At 39.1% G+C, this 18,042-nt stretch overlaps 1 protein-coding gene across 9 annotated transcripts in view; it reads right to left on the reverse strand.

Moving 5' to 3' along the window:
• Positions 1–10,559, reverse strand: part of citb (citron rho-interacting serine/threonine kinase b) — an 85,773-nt gene extending 75,214 nt beyond the window's left edge. For 3 of the 9 annotated variants that reach the window (XM_042487951.2, XM_088077161.1, XM_088077157.1), the window contains exons 1-4: positions 10,180–10,558; positions 5,772–5,873; positions 3,108–3,251; positions 2,181–2,300 (exon numbers count right to left, since the gene is read on the reverse strand). In XM_042487951.2, the coding sequence (XP_042343885.2) occupies positions 2,181–2,300; positions 3,108–3,251; positions 5,772–5,780 (273 nt within the window). In that variant the 5' untranslated portion in view covers positions 5,781–5,873; positions 10,180–10,558. Of the gene's footprint in view, positions 1–2,180; positions 2,301–3,107; positions 3,252–5,754; positions 5,874–10,179 lie in introns of all 9 variants that reach the window. The other 6 variants (XM_088077162.1, XM_042487945.2, XM_042487947.2 and 3 more) reach the window with 3 other exon arrangements.
• Between the last annotated feature and the right edge of the window lie 7,483 nt (positions 10,560–18,042).

The following is an 18,042-nucleotide window of genomic DNA, read 5'->3' on the forward strand; positions in this document are numbered from 1 at the left end:
CATTGTTTAAAGACAGCAAAGATATGCAGCCACAGAGGAGAGAGATCAGGGCGGCAGTGGGATGTAGGCAGGCCTTTTGACCCACCTCTGAGTGAAGCCATTCAAAATAGGTATAAACACATTTGTCTTTAATCATAGTTTGTTCCAAGTACACTGAACCCTTATATGTATATGTTCCCAATCTGCAGAGTCTTAAAACAATAGTCAGGTACCAATATGAACAATTTTGCTTGCTGTAATCAGTCCACCTGTGCACACTCACCACTATGAGCTCCCTTCCTACTGTGCCTCCAATATAAGTGATTTTAGTATTATATATAATAGTAAAATATTTAATAGTATAGTAGTAATATACAGTATTGTCCTTTTATGATACAGAATGTATCAGCGAAATGTTCACTGACAATGTCTATAAGTATTTTCTGCCAAAACATGCAATCTTACATCACACTGGCCACTCATAGTGTCTACAGTCTAGTTGACATTTAATCAAAATCACAATCTTTCCCTAACCTTATCCAAAGTGCTTTTGTTGCCTAAACATAGTCACAGGCAGCAGTTATATTACTGCAACATACTTATAGATGCAATTTAGTAATATAAAAATGTAATTTGCAGGAGACGGGGTTTCCCCTTTTAGGACAGATGCCTGGACCACTTCCACAGGCTTCACTTGCCAAGGAGCCACAGATTAATTCCAAGGTCTGTTTTAACTGAATGAGCCCCTTCTACTATGATATGGTATTGTATACCAAGTAAATATTAAATGAGAGTAGTAAATTGCGTTTTCTACGTGGAAGAAGTATGTGTATGCACAGAACATGACAAAAATACATTTTTTAAGAGTTGCTTGTGAGTGTATTGAGATAAGAAATAATGAAAAAGCTCTATTCAGGACAGGGTGCATCCGTCTAACAAATCACTAATTTTAGGGTGGTATATCAACTGATGATCTGTTTCTCAAACAGCATGAGCTAAGGCCCCAGCACCTCATCACGACAGCCTGCCCACTGCATCAGTGCTCTCCCCACTCGTAGGTATATGGCTCTCATCACCATAGCAACCATTGCACAATGTATTCTGTGCTTGGTAACCAGCACTAGTGTAGGCTGAGAAAAACAGGTTGCTTTTCTATTACCTTTTTCAAAAAAAAAAAAAAAAATCATGCCAGGATGATGATTTTTCATGCTCTATCTGTTGTTCTAAGCTGTCAATCTCTTAACAGCTTCATTCTCACAGTTAGCAACACTTGGTCATGTGGTGCTGCCACACATGCAGAACTATATGCACATGCACAGACACTCGTACATGCCACACACTCATCATGTTTGATTTCAGTAATTAAGGGCTGTGTGTACAGTAAAGCTCCCCTGTGTCTTTCTCCTGTAATAGTATTCCTGATTTCACAGATACACACTGAGTTGACACAGCACACACTCCATACAGTCTTGACGAATTAAACAGAAGACTACAGATTGTGTAAAATAACTTAGTCTGTAAAATGTGGCACATTGCTTTTTTTGCAAATAAAGGAATAAACTATAGATCACTGAAAGCAGATTTTTTTTCACTAATTACTTAGTTCATCTTTTCCTCTCAAAATCCTCAAACATTGAAAATCTTCTATACTGTAGATGACCTGCACCATTATATTATTGTAAAAAGGTTCAAGGATTAAAAAAAGTGACAATAATCACACAACTATTTACATTAATAGTGTACTGCAATATGAGGCATTTCTGAACATACTGTAGGTTTGTGATGTTATACTGACAACCGCCTGACAGAGAGTGGTGGGGATCCAACAACATCTAATGTCTCTCTAATTAACACACACCCCACACACTCAGCCTTGGTGAGTTGACCTACTCCATCTGACTGCTGTTATGAAATACTCTGCTTTTTTTTTCAAAATAAAAAAAGATTATTTTAGCATTCTGGCTTTATGCATTACATACAGTACAGTGTTTACATCACTGAGTTCAAACAAGTAAAAAATTCTGCCACAAAAGGGCGTGCATGTGTTTTGTTTTCTGTCGACGACAAACCGTTTCAAGAATTGTACAATTTACAAAACTTCGATTAAATTTTAAGTGATTGTGACGTTAGATCAGTGGAGACAACATTTGGAATTAAAGAGTATATATTTTAACCCAGTGGCGCCCAAGATGGAGTCCTACCTGTTCTTTGATCTCTTGGAGCTTGTTGCTCTGCTCCCGGATGTCATGGAGGAGCTGCAGAGCTTTATCGTCCTCCTGTGACACCTCCATCCGAGCCTGTTCCAAACTGCGCTTTAGACTCTGAAACCAAGACATGCACATGTAAGTTGGTTGTAGGTTGGGTACACCCAGCTAAAACTACAGACAGTCTGATACAGTGTTGTCCCCTCTTTTTTCTTTTTTTTTAAATGGGGGCCAGATTACATAATGTGAAAATACCTGGGGGGCAGCTGCTTCTCATGTCAGATAGGTTATTAAAAAAAAAAAAGACATTAAAAAAATCAAATAAAAATGACATCTTTAAGTAAAAAAGTACACAACCTTCCACCGCTCCTGAAAGTGACAGCCCTCACTGTCGACTTTACGCGCCTTTGCCGTGGTCATGTTAGTTTGGTCACTGTTAGTTTGCTTGTTTACCTTCTGGTTACAAAAACACATTAGTTTTGCCTCTGTAGTTCCTAATTGGTGCATGTCTACAAACTGTATGATTGTCCTGTCATTATCAGGGGAATGAAAACAAATGCAAAGTGATCTTGTTGGTTTAACCAATATTGTGTTAATCATATAGTATATTCTGAAAGACAAGCCAAGGGCCCTTTAAGTTTGGGCCACAGTTGGCTTCTGGGTTGGACTTAGGCATGGCTGGCCTAGTACAATCACTCCGCAGTGGTTATAATATGATGTTTCTAATGAAACTCTAATGAAAATAGGTGTTTACTCTGTGCTGTTGAATTGGAATGTGTTATGCTGACAGGTGTTTCTAATATTTTGTCCACCCAAATCACAGTATGTCAGTAAATGTCCTGCGGTTCTAAAAGAAAGCACTGCACCCATAGCAGTCAAATCCTTCTAATGTGTGTTCATTGTAGAAGCTACAGGGCTACTCACACTACATTCTGTGATGTAGGTTGCCAGGTCTTGTTCCAGGATAGTCCTCTGGGTTTCTGAGGCCTTCAACTCTATATCCTTCTGCTGCAGCACTGACTCAAGGTCAGACATCTTCCTCTGGACGAGTGAGATCTCCTGCTCAACCTGGAAACAAGAACACAGCATGGACCTAACTTCTATCTGACAGTTTGGTATGGTTTAATGAGTCTCTGGGGCCTGTGGATGTTAGTAGATATGCTTTTTTTTCTTTCAGCATCCCTTGACGGTGTAGCTGTGTTAAGGACATCTTCTCATTGTTTTAAATATAACAGTTTTAGGAACAATGCACCTGTAATGCTTGCGTGTCTGTGTGTGCAAGTGTAAGAGACTGCACTTGTTTGGCGGTACATGTCATTGGTAGCGATTGATGATACAATTAGATGTGCCATTACAGCATTAAAGGGCCTGAGGAGCACTGGAAACCAGAAAAACAGCAGGGCTGGCAGCACAGCCACAGATACACAGTCACAGCACTTAGTGTACAGCAGCACTAACACACAGTCAGCATGCAGACACATGCTCACAACAACAAAGCACAACAGCATGGGGCTGGAGACATGAAAAGCAATGGGTCAACATTGCACTGAAATCTAACCTTACTGCAAGGTATCACTGGATATTTTACAAAAAGATTTCCCGTTTCCAACACATTTGAAAATATACTATGCAGGACTTTCCTAAATGACAAAGTAAAGACTTAATCACCGTCATCATCTTATATGACCCATTAGAAGTGTGTGGGATTGTATTTTCTGCAGACCTTGCCCCCTGCCTGTATTTTCTCATTTTCCTCTAATTGTCCATGTTAGGGACATTTATGGGCCTGTGCCCCCACAGTGCTCAGGCAACGTCTGAGCTTTATAAAAGGTTAGCATCCAGGTGCCAGACCGTATGCAGCAAGACACACAGCGGCGTAAAACCACAAAGTCAGTTAGTACGTTCACATGTGTGGATAAGTCTGACTCCGACAAAGTAGATGGAGATGTGCCCTCTTTCAGCTAGTTGCAATATACCTGTTTTATTTACACAGTCTCTGATATAGACTGCATCACAATCACTACTGTTTATTTACAATAACTTTGGGGTCAAAAACAGCTGCATCACGTACATGTAATCAAACAGCACGGAGCAAAGGCTGCCTTAATAGATGAGTTCAGTTGTTGTGTAAGGTAAAGAGGAAAAAATATCCAAATAAAGTGAACAACTAAACTGATATTGGTTTTTTTTTAGGTGGCTAAAGTATGTCTTGCTGCAGCCCCATCCACAGCTGTACATTGCTTGGCTTCCATGCCGGCGTTGTGGCACTATGCTTTATTTATCAGAGGAGAAGGGTGACTGGACTGTGACTTTTTCATCTGAAATAAATACAAAATACTACCTTTTCAAGTTGTATATCCCTCACCTAAGCCAAAACTATAAACTCAAGTCCTTCCTCAGTGCTTACATTTATCTTAATGCCTGACCTGTTTTGCACCCCCAAACCCCCACCCCCACCCACATAACGAAGTAACGGACAGTCCCTACCCCTAACCAACGAGGGAGGTTGGCAAGGGGATGAGGAGCATGTGCAACCACCAAGTCCAGTTAAAGTCTGACTATGGTGCTTTCACGGCAGAACAGCTTGACTTCCAATTGAACTATGTGGGTGAGTTAGTCTGATTTCAAGAAATTCGATTTAGTTTGATTTCAGTTGGACAAACTTTACATGTATTTTAAAAATCCAGTTTTAGTTGCATTAATATAATAATTCAACTTTTTTCAACATCATGTAAACACACTTAGTGACACCAGTCGAGGGTGAATCTGGGATTGGCTTTTACTTTCAGTTTTGCTAGCAAGCATGTATAGAAGTAGAAATCTACAATCCTGCATAGTATACCTTGGAGAGACAGATGTTGTATACAGATCTGATAATAAAAACAAACTACATTTTAAGTGTTTGTGTTTTAAGTGTAACACAGTAGATGTTTGAAGATTTTTGCACATTTTGGGGTTATGGTATTGGACAATTCCTCTTCACGCTGACAGGTAAAGTTCTGAATCATACAGACTTCATTACACTGAAATCTTACAAGAACAGGTCAGAGAAGTTTTTACTTGTTGGATCTAAATGTATGCTTTATGGTGGGCTGGAGGTGGTGAAGTGGTTCAGCCATCGTTGTCACGTCATATATTTAACATCACTGCAAGCTGCTGAGTGGAAAATACTGAACCATATGCTGAATTCTACCATCAGTAGTTTGTTATTACAAGACAATCAAATAAAAACCAATATGTAATTTTTGAATCCCACCAACAAGCCAGTGAAGTGAATCGACAAAAAGATTATCTTTACCACAGAGGATTAAAGCATTTTACTGTTAAATTAAAATCAAAATAGTTGATGGAGGTCACTTAGCAAAACAGACATTACGGTGACATTGACAAAGATTAATTTTAGCCTTTACAACTGTAACTGATTCATGCCCATTTTTCACAAATAGTCAGAGAGTGACGTGGAATACTAAGATACATAGACACACACACAAACACTCCAGCTGAGCTACAGTGTAGAGGCAAACTGACAAACAGATGGCTGATATAGCTCATTCTGGAATCAAACTCTTACCATGTGAAGAGTAATACCTGTGACATGTGTCCGGCAATTCAGGCTGTCTTGTGTTTTTAATGAGGCTTTTTCCAAAGGAGGCAGTCTTTTCTAGAGAGTTGACGGGTGTAGTCACTAATCTGTAGGAGAAAAGAGAGTGAGGAGAGGATGGGGAGATACAGGGAGAGAAACATGATGGCAAAGTCTTTATGCACAACCTCTTGCGAAAACTGAGGGGCTGACTCAATGCTCTTATGTAAAACACTTAGCTTTTATAATCAGACTGTATAGATAAGACTTTGTTGAGTCTGTCAACTGGAATAATTTACCTTCTGTATGTGTTCTGACACCCATAAAGGTGGCAGTTTGCTGTAGTATTCCATATCTAAATGTTTAACAAGTAAACAAGGAATATCAAGACCCTAGATCACAGATGTGAGTATTGCAATCAAAACTAAATACATCCATGTTGATTACTAATAGCTAATCAAGCAAATGCATCCAAATCAAATTATAATACAAGCTCTAATACCAAGAAGAACAACTAGCAATCAAGCACTGAAGACTTATAACACTTATTCCATGCACACACTTTAACATGAAGCCACAGATCACTAGCAGATAAAGTATGTTGTTCAAAGGAGATCCATACTGCGCTGACCAAATATGCGCTCATATTGTGGCTTAACAGAGGCTATAAATAGCCTGCCTGTGTTCACACAACAGCCTCTTTTTACCACCGCTGGATATATTTGGCAGCTTTTGTGATCAAGAGGCAGGCAGAAGAATGAGCGACACAGGGAGAATGTCTATTAAAAGCAGAGGCTCACCTCCCACTCCTCCCTACAGTAACATGCTCAACTCAAGCTCAACTAACATTAGGAGGCAAGCAGATTGCTATGTGGATTTACTGTTGCATAAATGCAAATTGTCATATATATTGTCTGTTGCCACTTTTTGACTACTGTGTTAACCTACTGTGAACAGCAGGACATAACCATTATATTGCTGCCCAGTAGATCACATGTTAGCAACAAGCTAAGCAGACATTGTACATGAACAACGGACATTATGAGTCTCTAGAGATGACTCTGGTGCTTGCTAATATTTGCCAGAAATGTCACTGATGTAATCATTATGGCTTCGAGGGTCATTTGAGGGCTGAGTTGTTCGGTAACACAGCAGGCCACACAGAATGGGCCCAAGCTGCATCACAATACTGCCTGGTATTCCAGTTTCATCAGCATGACATGATGTTGGAGCAGGTGGCTTGTCATGACTGATGATGGCATGAGCAAAGTGTTAGCTGAGGTAAGCTTTCTCCAGCAACCTGCTGATCTTCAGTATACACAATACAACAATGGATGTCTGGTTTAAATGAGATGTCAAAATGTCCTGTTTGAATTTTTTTGCTCAGGAACCAGGTGGCATGTGAGAGTGTTATGACTCAGATACATGGTTCATGCCTCATGGTGACTCTACGCCCACTAAGGAATTTCAGACATTTATACATGCTGACACCTACAACAATTCACATTTAGTGTTTGTGTTAGTGTATAGTCCTCAACAATGCAGAGAACTTCCACAACAAGCAGCCAGTGGTAAAGTTGGTGGTTATATGGTGCCATCCTAGCATGAGGCACCAGATGGGACTCAGATCTGGCTGTCTTCCTCCCAGACTCAAGTGCTAGCTGACTGCCCATAATGAGCTGAGCTAACAGACTGTGCAGCTGGGCCCCTCCTCTGCAATAATTAGCTCCCTGAAAGCAATTACTAATAACTATACTTTAAAAAGCTCATTACAACTACAGGAAAGAGTTTGACCACTGAGTCGGCTTATCAGTGTTTAGTGAACAGTTACTTGTTATTGAAATGTGAACGGATACATGTACAAATCCAGATATTGGTCCAACATTTGGTAGGGAAGCAATATTACAGTGCCTTCAATCAGATATGTCCTACAAATACTGTTTGTTTATAAGAGCTCATCAACAACAGAACATTCAGAGGAACACTGGCTTCCAACTCAGTCGAGGAGCCCTTCTTTTTCGTGGGTTGAATAATGTGTGCTGGTCTGTGAGTCAGAGTTGTTGAAGAGGAGGAAAGCGGAGAGAGAGGTTGCATCCCAGTCATGGTGTTGCTCTACATCCAGTCTGCAGGGTGACCAGGGGCCACTGCTACTGTATGGGCTGTGGGCAGCGGTGAATCATTGACCTGTTGCAACACTGTAGTGGCACAGATTCTTCTCCAAAAACAAGCTCACAGTCCTTTTCCTATCTACTCCCCTCTGGTGATCTTTCAGCCCATCCTCTCCACATATACTTAGAGACATTTTGTGCCTATTGTCATGACAACAATAAATAAATAATACCTCAGTCATGCAACAAAGATAGAGCGCTTCAGGTTTCTGCCATCGCAGTAGTTTTACAATTCAGACATGGTTTTTCAGCTTCTTGGTTTTCTGCTAAACACCACACTCTTTGAAGATTAGGAAAGGCTAACCCCAGCCAATCCCTAAATGCAGCCTCATCCATGGAATCTGAGCTTGATATTACAGCGCTATATTTTTGGAGGCGCATGAAAAAAAACAGTGCATTTGCATTGGTTCAGACAATTCATGCATGTGAACGTCTCATTGCATTTAAATACATTTTTATAGACTGTTTTCTAAATATTTTTAGAGTAGTTTGAAGACCAAACTGTGCACATTTTACAGAGGCTACCAGTTTGAAGATGCTGCAAGGGGGAGTGAGCTTGGTGGCAGTTAATAGTTTATTATCCTTGTGGCCTGATAGTTAATAAACAAACACACTCAAAGGAATACATAAACATTAGTCAGAAAAAAAACTACTATTTTGTTACAAGAGCTATGAAAGGAAAAATCTGCACGATAATTCTGTGCAGTTCTCAGGAAGCCGGTGCTAGGATGATATGTTGTCATGAAATATAGCCAGTAGAAGGATTGTTCACCTAGTCAACAAAAGCCACAATTAGCCTTTAATCAACAATTGGCTGCTGTTGCTGCTGTTGCATGGCAATTGTCACTGGGGCCACCAAAGCCACAGACCTGCACCTGACAGCTCTTCCACTGATGCACTCTGTAGTGGTCGAGTTGACAGAGTATCACAATCCATAAAAGTATGCTGAGCACTTCAAAAATCCAGTCCATCATTATATCACAAATCCAAATGACAAAGAGGATCAGTGTGGGCCTCTGAAGGAGGCTTTCGGTAAAATGACACTTGAGGATGTGGAGCAGGAGAGCTCTCTCTCTCTCTTTCTCTCTCTCTCTCTCTCTCTTTCATCACAACTCACGTTAGCGCTGACAGATCTGTTCTGCAGAGAGTTTGGTGCTTTTTGACTAAGCACAGGTGTCTCTCATTTTTTCTGTTCCATCGACCACCAATTTGGTCCACATTCACAAACAGGTAAACACCAACAGATGTGACTGCACACCGCTCCCAAAAAGCTTTGAACCACTTTTATATAGAATTTAGTAAACACATTCTAGGTACCTTAAACCAGGCTCTGCGTTAAGCATGAAATCACAAAATCCTGTTGGTGTGCATAATACTACAGTTATACTACTGTCATCTATCCGTCCATCTGTCCATCTATCTATCGATAATTTCCTCTGTCCCTCCCACAATCTCTTCATTAATATTCAGTTTTGTTCTGCCTGAAAAGTCCTGTCAGTGCTGTAATTTTTGATCCAGCTGAATAAGCGCCAGAAAGAAGCAGCAAGCTTCCTTCACCTCTCCTCCACCCTTGGCAAAACCTGCTGTTACCATAGAGATATGTCCCTCCAACCACAGTCTTCATCTTGTCATACTTTCTCCAACTGACTTTGTAATTTCAGCTTTCTTTGTGGACTGAATCTCAACCGCAACTACTATGGCACCTTACCGACTAGGTGCTTAAAAGGAGTTGAGGCTGTTGGTAAATCCCCTGCGTGATAAACATTCAGATAAACTTTTTCCCAAAACTTCCTGTCTTGCTATAGATGAATCATATCTCTGACCAGGGGTCTCATTATGACCGCATACAAACAGTGCAGAGTTTAAACGGCATCCCAGGGAGTGATAGCCATCTGTATGAGTGTATGCTACAGTAAGCACAGCAATGAAGAGAGATGGGCAAACAAAGACACAGCAATTCAGTGTCGTGACCAAGAATAGCGCTCACTCCTGATAGACAAGATACAGATGCTGCAGAAGCTCGCTGCTACCACTGCTATCTGCTCGCTGCATAAATCCTCAACTGTAGTGTCAGTCAATCAATCAGTCAGGTAATCCAACATGCTGACATGGGGAAAATAACAATGCACTGTAGCAGTTCAGAGCTGTAAAACAAACATTCTGCTTTCATTCTTTCCCTTACCAAGCCATCACCCTCTTCCTTATATCTGACAGGATCAGTACTGTAAGGAAACAGTATAGCACTTACTCAGAGACTGCTACAGCTGACAGCTTTCCTATGAAGCTCCTTAGACACGGCACCTCCTCGTCCAGTAAGCCCGTTCATGTGGGTTCTCCCTCGGAAGCCACCAGCCAGAATGAGAGCTTCGCTGGTTCATCAAATTCGGGGATGTCATCCTCACTGGGGAGAGTGGAGCTGAGGGGAGAGAGAGATGTGCTGTGGCAGGGCAGAAAGCTGTGAGGCAGCGAGAGCGACTGGAGATTACTGCTTACAGAGAGATAGAGCGGGGGAGAGAGGGAGGGAGGAGAGGACCACAGAGAAATGGCATTGTGAAGTAATGCAGCAGACCGGTGATCACATACTGTAGAGAGTGAGAGGAAGCTCCCACCCTCTCTCCCTCTCTTCTCTGTCACCCACTCACCCTTACCCCCCCTCAACTCTTTCTTCCTCTCCTCGTGCTGCAGCAGCCGTCACTAATCACACTAATGTATGCTGCTTGACACACTGCGTTAACAGTCAGCTCCCAATAGTTGCAAACTACTGTACATTCATGTCAGTTACTAACAAGTCCTTTAATTGTGCAGCTCATTAGTGACTAAGTACAATGAACCCTTCTAAACCTCCTCCAAATGAGAAGAAGCAATGCAATCTAATAACTGGCAGGACAAGGATGGTACAGTAAAATCCATCTGCAAGTAAACAAGAAGCAGAGCAATTAAAAAGAGGTTCTGCAAGAGGTTTTTGCTTGAAGAAAAAAGTCACTATGAATGTAATGCAGAATTTCTATACCTCCCTGAAAAAAACTCTGCTCAAGAAGTCAATTATTGCAACCCTTTTCTCAGATAGAGGCTACAGTTATGAACCTTTGAGCCTGTGACATTTTTAAAATTCCACTTATATTTTCCCTTCAGTTTTATTGTGTAGTTACAAATGTGTTCATTTTTGCTTTTAGATAAAGCTAAGAGACCCTTAACAGAAGCTTTCTCATGCTTTCTATCATAAATCACAATCCTTTACAGCCGAAATGTCACTTACAACCCTCCACAACTTGACTCTGAGTTTCTGTAATTATTTGCAATAAAAGCACTTAACATAGCAAACTATACGCAGTGCTATGTATCAGTATAATCTTCAACAGCACTGAAACAGTGTACAGTACAGTGTGTGCTTAAAGTATTGGAAGAGAATGAACATAAATAACAATGTAACAAAGCATATTGAAGTATTTTTGTATCAGTGTAAACCGTAATACAGTACATGTCATGTCACAACCTAACAAGGTCCCCAGTGTCTGACATTCTCATGCAAGCTCACCTCAGTTTTCTTGTTTTTATGCTAATGTGAGCCAAGTGACACGTCACTGTGATACTGACTACACGTGCACACCACATAACACACACACACACACACACACACACACACACACACACGCACAGAGTGACAGATTACACATACAGCAACAGATGGCAGAACCTAACCTGGCAAGCAGTACTACATCAGCACAGCAGAAGGGACAAAATGCAAAAAGGTGAAAGCAGTACAGTACAATCAAATGTATAAATACAGTAATCAGTGGCAGACTGACAACAAGGGCAGTACTCACTTATACTTCTTGCTAGTTGTAAATTAGACTTTTATGACTGCAGTACTACAAAAGGCATGTGAAAACCTTTGTCCTGGTAAAGAGAGGTCTTTATTGAGATAATTTGCAGATACGTGGTAGTTTCCCGTGAGGTAGTTCATTTGGGATGTTGTTTTTGTTTTATTTATAGTTTGTTTTGCTTGTTTTTTTTTGTTTCCCCCCGCATGCTTGGCACATACAAGACCAGGACATGTTGGAAATTTTTACTTGTAATCCCATGGGCCAAATGATTCAGCATGACACAAAAATAAAAAACAATGAATAAGTGAAATTAATGCACAAAAAAGAGTACGTAAGGCAAAGCCTGCGTATCCTCATACACTGGCCAGGAGTGAGCTCACACCTCCATGTGGAGCTGACTGATTTTGTTATTTTGCTCCTCGACTCCAGTGCTTTATTGCTGTTTTTTAATTTTTCTTTTTTCTTTTCTTTCTTTTTTTTAGCTCTTTTGTCTTTGATGTTTTTGATTCAGACAAGCAGATGTGTTAGTGTAATCTGAAGAGAAATCTGTGTCTGGACAAACACACATCCAGGAAGAGCCCTCAATAAAAGACTTACCCACATAAGCTCAGGATGAGGTCATCACCTGCCACAGAAACAGATTATCTGCCAGTGACACCTAATGAAACAAAAGAGAAGCACCAAATGCAGAGGGAGGTTTTTGTTAATTATCGTTAAATATACTCAAGAAAAAAATGTGTCATTATTTATTAATACAACCTGCTTTTATCTTATGCCATTACATAATGCAGCATATTGTTAAGTATGTGACTTCGCTCAGCCGGACTTCAAACCTTCACAGATACTGTGCAACTTGTTGTGCATACAGTAAATAGCAAAACTAGATCTGCTATTACAGTTTACTGCTCCTATAATAAAAACGATGTTTTAAAGTCTGAATGCATTTTTCTATTCCTCGCATTGATCCGTCTCATGTGAAAGCCATAAAGTTAAACTATTAAAAACAGTCTATAGTTAATGTAATATCTCAGTGTTTGAAATCAGTATGAAAAGGGTTGCACTTTCACAGAGATTTGGAGTTGAGGCAGAGGCATCATAATGATGTTACCTAGCAACAAGGTAGCGTATGTGTCTAGGGCCAATCCCAGCTTAACTCTGAAGTAAAGACGGAAAATTACAGTCCTTTTCGCTGGATGTTTTTACTAGGATTTCACTGCAATGCAATGTACTGTAATTCATTAATTCTCAATAACTTCAGATTCTGTTGAAAATTCAAATCTTTCTGCAGTGTAAAAGCACAGCATAGTTGTTTTTAGGATTTTTTTTCTCCTGCAAAATAATGATTAGTACTTAAAAAATATACATACCCAACAGTGTAGGTATGTTAGAAAGTATCATTAGGGAGGGACTTAAATGCTCAGACAGAGTTTTACCTCCTCGACAGGTGCCACATGCTTTTCATGTAATCTAGAAAACATATCAGTGTAAAAACACTGCCACCCACTGGCAAAACATTGAAATAGCTAAGCATTTCTCTATCTTGTGTGTTTAGTCATTTGGTATGAGGTTAGGGCGATCAGAGAGAAATACTGCAATCTCGAGGTTTGAAGGGTCTGATTTTGTTACATAAGAGTCAGTCAAACCTTGCATTAGTTACAAAAAGGCAGAGTCAGGCCAGTATGACTAAGGGTTGATGTTACATAAGCACAGAACACTAAGTACTAGGAAGACGCTGCTCTAGATACTTCCTGTAAACTGCCAGTATAAAAGGAGCTCCATTGAGGGAACTTAAGGCTGCTTACTCATTTGATCACAAGACAGTTTGGCAAGGGGATGGGATGTAGTCACTCAAAAATTTACAATACAAAGCTTTTGATGTTGCTGACAGTGCGTCACAGAGAGAAGGCTATTTATTTTTCTCTGAGGGAAAAATGTCCTTATGATTGGTTGTAAATCCTGGAGATCTGTAAACTGAGCTACAACTGCAGATATTAAAAAAGACATTATTTATTTACTAATAACGTAATCTACAATAATCAGAACAAATTTCATACTCAAAGTTATTGGCATTAAGTCATAAAATTATTGACCATTTAATAGTATTGATCATATTAACACAGCAACCCCCAATTACCTTTCAGATCTGATCTCTGCAGTTCTTTAGAGCAATGGCAATGGCAGCGGGTGGTTGATTGTTTACTTATCACTTGCAGAATGTGAATGTAATATAATTTTTTTTCCACAGAGGGAGCCATAGTCTATTATAAAGATCAACGGGCTCTCGCTTATAATGTTTATCTCCTTTCAAAGGCAATGTGGTAAACTGATGAGCATTTATTAACACTCCTGACCACAATTTTCATGTATTGTCAGGCTATTTTCCTACAATGTCAATTAAATTTATCTACATAAACACTTGTGTAACATTACATATTGCTAAGCTCATCGTGTTGTTTTATGTTTTTACTTTAAACACTATTATTTCTTAGCTCTCTGATTAGATTTATTTTTGTATTTAACTGTGGTTCACCCTTATTTTTTTCTGCTTTGCTGCAACAGTAATTATTTTCATAAATGTTGTTTGTAATAGACAATTTAATAACTGTCACTTTGCTGACCAATCAGTCTGCAATACAGTATGTACATGTAATTCATTTTGCAGCACAAAGATTGTTGTTGTTTTTCCTTGTATTTGCAATCAATTCAACACCAGCAGTATTACTCTAATAAGGATAATGTGGGCTGCTAAATTCACTCAGCTTAGCGGTTTATCAAATCAGTGAGGTTTTGATGTGCTCGGAGGAAATCACCCATTATCTCGTGCGTGGCCCCCTCGGCCCCTGCAGCTAGGCGACGTTGGACCAGCAGGCTGTGACCCACTTCTTTTGTGCCTTCACTTTATCAGCTCAAGAGGCTTTGTTTGTAATCATTCATCACCAATGCCCCGCCCCCAACATCCTAACGTCGTCTCTACCCCTTCATCCCCCACTCATAATATACACAGAAACACACATACTGCTGTATCTGAGAGGGCCTTCATTGTGTATGTTAATGCCTTAACCTTTAACCTCAACTCACACTAACCTTTACTTTATCCTGACTGTAACTGTTAAACCCTTAATTTACTCCCTGACCCCCAATTAGCCTCTTAAAGCAGTTTGCAAGCAGTTTTCAGATTGGAGTATTTCCCCTCACTTTTCTCTGGAGGATTATTGTGAATTGAAACAGATTTTTGTGAAACACTTTATTTTATGAAAGAAAGAGAGAAAAAAGATATGAATTCTGTGAATAAAGACAGAAAACGGCCTGCTGTAAAGACACAACTAACGTCTCCTGTTTCTACTTTTCCTGTATAAAACAGGTTAGTAATGTGGGTTACTTTATTACCAAAACATGCTTTAGTACTGTTAACACCTTTTTGTTTTCGTTTTGATCAAATTTAATGTGTTAAATTGTAGTTTTGAGTAAAAAGCTTAAACGCTTCCTGTCAGTTTTGCTAGTTTCCATAAAAAGAGTGTAACAGAAATTGCGGCCTTATTTTCGTCATTATTTTTATTTTGTGTGATGTTTATAATAAAGCTGTAAACATGTTATAATAAGTGATAATTTAGAGAAGCCAAATATGTGTTAATATAAATATTTTGTTGTGTACGTTTTATAATGTGTCTAGTCAGTGCAGTAAACAATATAGGAGGTTGAATTACAGCATTTAAGACACTGGTTAGGTGTATTTTGAAGCTGGTAATAAGCAGTTACTGATTATGAGACATAATACACATCTAAAACCTTAAAACATTGTTTGGTAACTGGGATATTCCTGTATAAAACAGGACACCACACCTGTTACAGGCAGCACAAGGCGTGAGGCCTGTAACATGTATGTTAATGCCTTAACCTTTAACCTCAACTCACACTAACCTTTACTTAATCCCAACTGTAATTGCAACCCTTAATTTACTCTCTGACCCCCAATTAGCCTCTTAAAGCAGTTAGGAAGCAGTTCTCAGTTTGGGATATTTCCCCTCACCTTTCTCCTTCTGTGGAAAAATATGATACTAATAAACACATCAGATAGCTACGTTTTGACACTAAATACATTTGATTTATATACATTTGCATTATATACATTTATATACATCAGAGTTCGAGTTAATAGATTAGCTTCATGGGACTAGATACTATCACCTCCATCTTTGTTAAAGAAATAAAAAGGGGCTATTTGCAAATTAGCCTGGAGAAGTAGAAAGTCAGCCTTTTGGCCTGTGAAGATGAGGCATAACTAACTATCGAGGCAGGGTCGACAGACTGTGTCATGTGTGCGTTCATTGTGTATGCAAACAACAACTATACTTTCGGAATTTTGGATGATTTAGTTCATCGTATTTGATTTTGTCATAAAATAGACCGTACATAACAAAAATGTACACAATACAGAAAGGAGAAACGCAGCATATCCAAAACAGATAATACTGACTATGGGATACACTAAGTATAGGTAGCAATACCAAGATGTCAAAAATATCCAAGTAAAAGTAAAAAGAGCAATTGTAAAGAAAATATATGAAATGGAGAGGTTGACCTTTGTATCATTGCATTTTGTCAGTATTGGTCCAAATGGTTATTACATAAAGTATGGTTATTATTGGTTTATTGGTAGTATTGGTCTATTTGCTGAGTGGGTTTAGTATATAAATGTAATTTCCTTTGAGAGCTAGATGGACTGAAAATGACGTGATCCTTACTTGGTGTCTTTTTATGTCTCTCTTTTTTTCCAGAGACTGTTGGGAAAGGAATCATTAACACAAAGCTAACTACATATGAGCTGTATTGTACTACCCCTGTTTGCCTGTCTGTTTAGTTCTCCTGTGCATTTGTGGTCCGCATCAAAAATGAAAAAAAAAAAAAAAAAATAGTAAAAAAATAGTAGAAAAAGTTTTTAAAAATTAAAAAGTCCTGCATAAATAATAGTAAAAGCACATAAGTAACCTATTATCAGCTCATTGTACTTTAGTATCAAAGTAAATGTAGCTAACTCATTATTCAGAATGACCCCTTTCAGAGTGATATACTGTATTGTTATATTATTATTGGATTACTATCTCTGACCTATTTCCCTGTAAACAGCATTTCAGTGCTGCAGCTGTAATGGGTCCATACCATTGGCTTTGTTACAGTTCAGTCAATAACAATGTTATAGAATCTTAATCTGTAAAGTATGGTAACTGTAGCCGTCACATGAAAACCTACGATATGTCTAAAATTCAGTGAAGTCATCATAAAATGGATGATAAGTACAAATTGTAGCCTACCTCAAAAGTTTACTTGCAGTACAGTAGTATATTTCAGTAGTTCGGTTACTTTCCATCACTGGAGATATGTAGGCTATTTTGGAGGCAAATAAATAACATAGAATTAGTCAAGAAACGTTTAACAATATTAAACACACACATTTTATGCTTCAATTATAAAAAATAAATGTGTAAATTAAAGACGCATTACATCAATGAATGTATTTAATTGATGACGCAGTAAGTTAGCTGTTTTGTGGGGGAAAAAAAGGAAACAAATTGGGGCTAAGGTTAGCTAAGTGACAGCTTCACCTCTATGCAATTGGGAAAAAAAAGACCAACAGCAGAATGGTAGGAACTAAGTTGCAGTGACTCAGCTTTAGACTAGACTCATAATAATAACATTACTTCATTAATTTTACATGGGTTTGTGTAAGTTTTTGACAACTAAACTTAACACCAGCTAGCTCAATGGCACACTAGTTACAAGCTAGGTCGAAGAGGTAACCTTAAGCCAGCTCATCTCGGTAGCTAGTATGCTAGCTATTGTGGCTAGCACCTATGTGGCCTGCATTTCATTTTAGTTAAAGAGGTCAGAATGGGAATCTGTCAATAAACTATTAATAGCATGAAACACACACTTAAAAAATAATGTATGACGCAGTAGCTGTTTAATGTAAAATTGGGGTTAATGTTAGCTACCTGAGAGCCTCACCTGACATTCGACTAGCTCACATGCACTAGCAGGTGCGAAAGTTGGAGACAGGTTGCAACGATTCAGCAGTTCAGACCGGAGTTTGGGTAAGTTTTTCACTAATGCTGGCGAAATTACTGGAAAACTAGCTGTTAAGAGGTAGTAGCTCAGCAACAATCGTCTTGGTAGCTAGACTGCAAATAAAGTGATGAGGAGTAGCACCTGTGCAGCAAGCATTTCATTTCATTTAAGCGGGCTAATTTACCTGAGTGCCATTATTGTCAATATTAAATAAATAATACATC

This window comes from Plectropomus leopardus, chromosome 4 (assembly GCF_026936395.1).
Source record: "Plectropomus leopardus strain MGB_pleo_1.0 chromosome 4, ASM2693639v1, whole genome shotgun sequence".
Taxonomy (NCBI): domain Eukaryota; kingdom Metazoa; phylum Chordata; class Actinopteri; order Perciformes; family Serranidae; genus Plectropomus; species Plectropomus leopardus.